At 31.9% G+C, this 7,796-nt stretch overlaps 1 protein-coding gene across 1 annotated transcript; it reads right to left on the reverse strand.

The window, feature by feature from the left end:
* Positions 1-944: 944 nt before the first annotated feature.
* On the reverse strand, positions 945-3,432 carry LOC111373518 (membrin-11-like). Its single transcript, XM_022996058.1, has 3 exons — positions 3,020-3,432; positions 1,482-1,602; positions 945-1,385 (listed from the first exon to the last, which is right to left on the reverse strand). Exons 1-3 carry the CDS (start codon positions 3,310-3,312, stop codon positions 1,224-1,226), a joined length of 576 nt encoding a protein of 191 aa, XP_022851826.1. The 5' UTR covers positions 3,313-3,432; the 3' UTR covers positions 945-1,223.
* Positions 3,433-7,796: the final 4,364 nt, after the last annotated feature.

The following is a 7,796-nucleotide window of genomic DNA, read 5'->3' on the forward strand; positions in this document are numbered from 1 at the left end:
GTGATAATATTTGCTACAAATAAAGTTTCAGATCAATAATTTTTTGGAGCAAACTAAGGTAAGAATCTGAAATTAAATGTGTTTCGTAACATCATACAAACGTAAATTTGTGTAATTGTTATGTTTAGATATTATAAAAAATTGCTTTATTATTGTGGTTGGTTATTTTCTTTGTTTAATTAGTATCTATTTTCTCAGATATGATGATCACGAGGTCCTGTTGGACATTATTATATTTTTTGGACCTTATATCTAATTTAGTAAACTTGTATTGTAACGTTATTGTATCGTCATTAGCCTAAAAAAGGTAAATAAAAATTTAAAAAAAAAAAAAAAACTATGTTTTAGTTTATTGTGATTTCACTTTGATTTAGTTGATATTTAAATTTATAATAAATATATTTAGCTCCTATTTGAGCCATATTTTTCATATCATCATAATGAGAAAATTGACTATTGGTGAAGAGGTTGGGCCCCACACATGAAATAGCAGGTTAACAAAGGCGGCTGGACTTGTGGAATAACGGTCCAAAATTTCATTTTTTTGTCCCAAAAATTTGGTTCAAATAAGGGCTTAGTTTGTTTTAGATTTATTACTAGTGAGATATAAATATATATTAAATTCAATGAATTAATGATATAAAAGTAGACAGGCAAAAAATTCTATGGCGAAACCGGCGGTTTAAAACTAGACCAAACTGCTAGATTTAGATTTGAGTTTTTCTCAAACCGTTTTAAACAGTTTGGTTTGAAAATCTGTCAAAAACCTGTAAAATCGGACCGCTTACACCCCTAGTATCTCCTATCAAGTTAGTATGACCGCTAACTAATTCCAATGAATTTTTCCTGTAGCGTTTGCCCTACCGCATTGATATGTAATATTCAACTCTTTTATAATATTACTTATCATAGTGATCAATAAATCACACGCATACACAAGAAAGTTTTAAATCATATCAGTATAATCATTCGCATCGAGTTCTTAAAATGTATATATTCAACTATTACGGTTTACTTTGTCCACAGATCTTCAACAAAGTTGCATAATTCTTAGACCGCAAATGTCATTCTTATAAAGGTGTGTGCCAGTAACATCTAACAATCAAATCCAAAGACTTCCAATTATGCATGTGTTTTGATACTCTATTTTGTGTATACCTATATGCACAAGCATTTAGGCCTGCATGCATGATAAATCTGTATGTTTCCATGTGGTAGGTGCTTTAAAAGAATACCTTCAAGCGATCCCTTTGTTCACTATACTTTGAAAGAATGGCCACACCAGTCGCATAAGTTTCTTCTAGCATTCTGGACGAGCTACGAACTGACTGCATTGCTTGGGCTTCCTCATCAAATATTCTCAAAACATGAGAGGATTCCCCATTCTAAAACATAAAAGTAAAATCCTTAAACAGATAAGTTGTGTAATCTAAGAAGAGCAACATGGACAATTCAGCAATTCAGACAGAAAGAATTCATACAGCTCTTCCGAGTAGTTCTGCCCTCTCTTGGGCTTCTTGCGTCCGCTTCTGATGCCTCAAAACATATTTATCCAGACTTGCTTTCAGTGAGTCGGCTTCCTCAGCCACTTGTTCCACTTTTCTGCACGACAAAAAAAAGAATTATGCATTAACACCAATCTCTTTCATCAAAAGATAAAGGACAAAATAACTGTCTAATTTTAATCTTCCTTGTTAAACAGAAAGGACATTTCTCTCATTTGGAAAAAAAAAAAAAAAAATGTTAACCAGAAATTCATAATATTGAATATGACATAAAAGTAGCACTATCAAGTGGGGGACATCTCTCTCTCTCACTAATGAAAAACTTTGTATCATTATGATATGAATGTGAAGAAGCTAGTAGTCAATGTGGAACATGCCAACTTACAAATGATTCTCTTTATCACGAGGTAAGCACTCACCAACAAACCAAGTGGGTTTGACTGTGTTTTTCTAAATGTTAAGTATCCAATACTCGTGAATCATGTTTATTAAGTCACACCCGCATAGTAATTCGTTTCTACCTCCGCCCTCATGTATCCAGGCATTGGCACTGCACAAAGAAAATACCAAATAACTGCCGGTCTTGCATGGAATTTGCAAGCACATAATGGCTTGGATATTCCCATGGAAAATCCACCCTTCTCTCAATATGCAAATACATTAAAACTTACTAATTCATACATATGACCCACAAAATTGCAGTCATCCTAAATTGAATTTGTACGAAGTTTTTTTAATCCACTTTGCATTCTTTCCAACCACCTTGAAAATATCAGCAGCAAACAAAGTCAATTTTCAAAATTTTCAAACAGGATCATATTTGTTTATAAAATAAAAACTACATGTATTTTCAATTTAACACGTGTAACATTAAGGATCATTCGATTCTCTAACCCTTTCCCAAAACTTTGAAACTATAGTCAACTTAAAATTAATACTTACCAATGCAATCAAAAAAAATTCCTATCGAGTCATATAAGTAGAGTACATACATTTAAGCATCTTGATGGTATCATGGGAAACAAAGTCAATCCTCAAAGTTTCTAATTAAACATCATAATTTCAGCTTGGTTCCTTAACACCTTTCCCAAGAATTCGAAATCATAATCAAACAAATAAAATGAAGAGTCACAGAATCAAATTAAGACCTATATCCATACTTATCGATGCAATCAAAATTCCAATTGAGTCATACAACCAGAGTACATACATACAAAAAAATACATATTGCATAGAACACGTTGGGTTAGCGATCAGATTATGTGCATTTTCTGTTGAACAACATAATTTCGATTTAAACCCTTTAACATTGTAGATTACGCTGCTTTAAAAATTTTCCCAACATTTTGAAACCCTAATCAATCAAATGAAAAACAAACAGCCACACAGAAATAACAGAATTTCCAAAAAAAAATAAAAAAATCAAATTGAGACCTCGTACTCATCAACGCAGTCAAAAATTCCAATCAAGTCATACTACCAGAGCTCAAAATATGATAAAACGACAAACGTACCTTTTCCAGAGATCTCGTTGGGACCTGGCGGCGATTGAACGCCATAGGCGATCCATGTCAGAGCAGAGGGACTGGATCTGAATAATATCTCGTCTAATTGCAGTGGACTGGTCATCTGAAGCACCCGAAACGAAGGCATTGGATGATGAAAATGAAGAAGAGGAAGAAGATGACGTGTATTCGAGACGCTCCAGTCTCTCCAATGCATCTCTGGTCTTCAGCAACAGCCTCTTCGAGCTGGAATACAGTTCGGATATGGTTCCGCCACCGCCGCTGTCCACCTCCGTCGCCATTCGCCTCGTAGCTTTCTTTTTACTTTTCTCGTCCAAGGAACTACCCTTTTAAAATTTGGGCTGTGGGACGTTATGTTCAATATGTGTGCCTGCAACCAAACGTTCCTTTGAGGCAAATTAAATGGATGGTGACTTGCCTTCGGAAAGACTCTATAAAGTATAAACAAATTAATCGCCTCCTTGAGCTTTTTTTTGCTAAAAATACATTTTGAAATAATAGATTAATAAAAAATTATGGTTAAAAATTAAGAATTTTTTTAAAAATTAAAGTATATATGTAATTAAAAAAATAAGAGAGATAAAAATATATTTTGAAAAGAGTAATTAGCAAAAAAACGTCCATATCGTTTACATTCATTGCTAAACCTATCGTTTTAAATTTGACATTTGCACTCTTATTTCAAACTTTTCTTGCGAAATTGGTCCTTTCTGTCACGTTCCATTAATTTCACCGTTAAATAAATGCATGAAATGCACTCACATTATTTGGAAAGGGTAAATTAGTCAAGTTAATATATTTTTTGAGGGGAAAAGTTCTTGTAGTTTGCATAGAGTTATACCATGGCCAACAAAATTCCCAAATTGAATAAACCACACCAAACCTCACTTTTCCAAAATCTTCCAAAAGGAAGAAACATCCCTTTGAACCCATTTCACTACCACCTTCCCTCTGCCATCCCGACACCGACAATTGCAATATCGATGCTGATAAGTTTTATTTTCAATTTTTGAAGTGGATAGTGGTTTTCATAAATCGATTTTACCCCACAACCCACTCCATGATGAGGCTTGCTACCCAAACAACGATCACAACATATATTAGATCATTTGAAGTTCCCTTTTTGGTCATGTTAATTTATTTTGTACTTTTCCATCTGGATATGTATGCAAATTTGGATATTTATTTATTTTATTTTATACAGCCCACTCCATGATGGCGGTTGCGGTCGTTGGAAAAGCTATTTTTTGTTTCAAATACAATTTTGACCTCTTATCCTATTTCCTTGGATTAAAAAATAAAAAACTGTAAGACCAAAATATATAGTGACTTGTATGGTATTTTGGTATTTTGTATCTATTTTAGCAAGTTAATATTGAGAACTTTTACTACATAGCTTCTCAATGGTTATTTGTGCTGAATGGTTAAAGGGTTAGGCATTATATTTGTCGACAACATTTTGAGATGGAGAATAAACTTGTAAATTATATCAAACCATAAGGATGATATTCACCAAAAACTTTTAGAGGGGAAAAATATATAGCGACTTGACTAATTTACCCTTTTCAAAAAATGTGAATGAATTTCATGCATTTATTTAACGATAGAATTAACGGAACATGATGGAAAGGACCACTTTCATAAGAAAGGCTTGAAATGAGGGTACAAATGTCAAATTTGAAACGATAGGGTCTATTTTAACAATGAATGCAAACAATAGGAATGTTTTTTTGCTAATTATACAATTTGAAAATAATGAGAATCAAACAATGGCTAAATTATAAATTAATAAAATGAATAGTTAATAAATGAATAGTATTCAAGTCTGCCTTGAACATGATTAAATTATAAGGAAATAAATATAAAAATGAAAAGTATTTGAGAATACTTCGAAACACATGAATAAAAAATAATTTATAAATACGAGCCAAGTATAGATTTAGAGTGTGTTTTGTAGTGGCCCATTTTTTTTTTTCAATTTAAAAAAAGAAAAGAAAAGAAAAGAAGTGTTACCAAATTTCTTATTTTTGTGGAAATAAAATTTACTTTTGAAACTTTAAAGAAAATTTGATAATTCGATCCGATGAATTTAAAAGAGTAGCCAACCCACATTTAAATTTAATTAAATTCATTCAACATCAATTTAAATGAATATTAATATTAAAGCTACAAAATAAATGTGCAAATACTAAACATGAAAATGTTAAATGAAAGTCTAGTCATGAATGTACTTAAAAATCATTTTTTACTAGGAAATCCATAAGCATCTGCTCGTTCAATATTCCACACATCCAGCACGACCCGTTATAATCTGAAAATTTGTAAGAGTAAGTATTTAAATGAACACTCAGTAAGATGTGTACATTTATATTTAACATAACATAAATATAAATGAAAAATTCATACCCAGCATTCATAGATTTAGAACTACTGATCGGGACAACGGATGGCTTAAGTTTCTTTAGAATTTTCACATCCCGAAGGATTTAACATAATTGAACACGATGGTTTATCTCGAAGAATTTAATATAAAATCATTCTTGGAGTCTTAAGGCATTGAATGAAATCATAATATATATATATATATATATATATATATAATATATCTATATATCATGGAGAATAAAATTTTAACCACCGCACTTATGTATATTATCTTAGCTCCCATTTGGCCCCCATTTTCTATAAATGAAAATGGGTGGAATAATATTTTTTTGAAAAATGAGTGGCTAAAAAAGATTGTGTAGTTGAAAATAAGAGAGAGAAAAATGAGATGTAATGTAACGAAATTTAATGGGAACCAAATAGGGGCTTAATTAAAATATGAATTTGCTAAGAATTTGAAAAAAAGAATTTTCCTATTTGCCTTGACTTGAAGATTAGCGGTTGTTATTTTTTGTGCCTGAGACTTTAATTGAGTCAGAAATAGTGATAGAATTAGATGCACCACTAGAACTAGACGAACTAAATATGAACTTTCGTTTCAATCGAAAAAATCGATCCATAATCTACAAAATGCCCCAATTTATTTTTCAAGTAAAATTGATTTAAAGATATAGAACACATGGTTGAATTGAGCCCCAAATATTCTCCATTAATTTTTTTCACTTATCCTAATTTCCTAAACATAAATTCTTGAATCACAAATCATGGTTTGCCTTTTACAATTACGTGATTTGGACCATTTGTTGTAGGTATTGGGTAATGAAAGATAAAACATCTATGGATTGGGCCTGATTTTAGTAGCCCAGGCAAAAGGGCCGAAACTTATAAAAAAAAAACAAAAAAACAAACCCCAATTGGCATTTTCAGTCATTTTCCACTATTCGGCCTTTGCAACAACGTGACTGGCGTGGCGCTTGATGGCTATTGAAAATTCCGACGGAGCTAGCATGCATGGCCCCACCCTTTTACCAAGTGTTGACTCCGCCACTAATTTAGGAGTCCCGAGTTTTTTATAGGTGTTTTTAGACATTCTTCTAATTTATGGAAAAATTATTTACATTATTCCATTTTCTTGGCCTACTTGATGTAGATTTTATGAAAAGTAATTTTTTGAAAAATAGATGTTTAAAAGGTAGAGAAAAGTTATGTGTCAACTTACTTTAATTGTAGAAACATGCTAGTTAATGTCTATATATGTACCACACTAATACATTTAGTATGTGTACTTGAATCATATCTAACTTTTACATCCATCTTCTTATTCAAAGTTCATGGAAGGATAATTAATGTGGATGTCATAGTTCAATTAATCCTTACGTGTCAACCAATTAAACAAAAATTAAAAAGGTACTATTATATATTCTAAAAATAATTGGGATAAAATCGTCCATTAAATTTAATTTTACTTTGATATCTTGAAACTTTTTAATATATTAAAATTTAAAAATATGTAATAATATGTACTTCAATCTTTATATGATACACAAAATAAGGGTCACCTCTCAAGAGCGAACCCCATCTTGGAAAAAGTTTTCCCCCAATAATGGATGGATTTAAGGTGGAAAAAACATTTCTACGCATTAAAGCTATCAAATTATTGAAATACATATGATTTTAATTTTAAACTATTTATAAATTTCAAGTGGATGAATAAGAATCTTGAGAAAGTTTTTCATATGTTTACTCAAAATTTTTAATGTTTAAGACAAAGGTTATTAGAATGACGCAATTAATTAAGTCAATTGCTCTCAAAATAAAACATGTGCAAAACAAGTGCCCAAAATTTCAAGAAAACACACACACACACACATACACATATATATATAAACGTTTTGTTGCCCCCAGGGCACATCTCCAAGTGGGAAAAGAGAAGGGTGGAGAAATCCAGTTTTGCTTGAGGCTGCTGCGTCAAGGGTTCGAATCCTGAAATATGGATTTGGCTCTTGGGTAAGTGCAAGTGTACAAGCAGCCTTCCACCCTACACTCTTGAAGGCATAACCTGCGATTTACCTCCCTCACGATACTCCAGGGCAGGGGTGGTGGGGGATCCTTAAGATTAGGGTTTAACCTTTTTTTTTTTTTTTATATATATATAAACGTTTTGTTTCACTATATTTCAAATATTGGACCTTGATGGATATATATTCCATTGCCTAATGAGGTAGGTGGTCCAGAACCTAAGAAAATTATTGAGTTTGAAGTGTAGACAGGCTGACTCAATCGGTTGCCGAAATATATAGAGGAGACTAATGTTAAAAAAACATGCAAATAGCAATCCATCCACCATAATGAGATCACCAGACGTAATTACATATGCAAA

Source organism: Olea europaea, unplaced genomic scaffold (assembly GCF_002742605.1).
Source record: "Olea europaea var. sylvestris unplaced genomic scaffold, O_europaea_v1 scaffold1137, whole genome shotgun sequence".
Taxonomy (NCBI): domain Eukaryota; kingdom Viridiplantae; phylum Streptophyta; class Magnoliopsida; order Lamiales; family Oleaceae; genus Olea; species Olea europaea.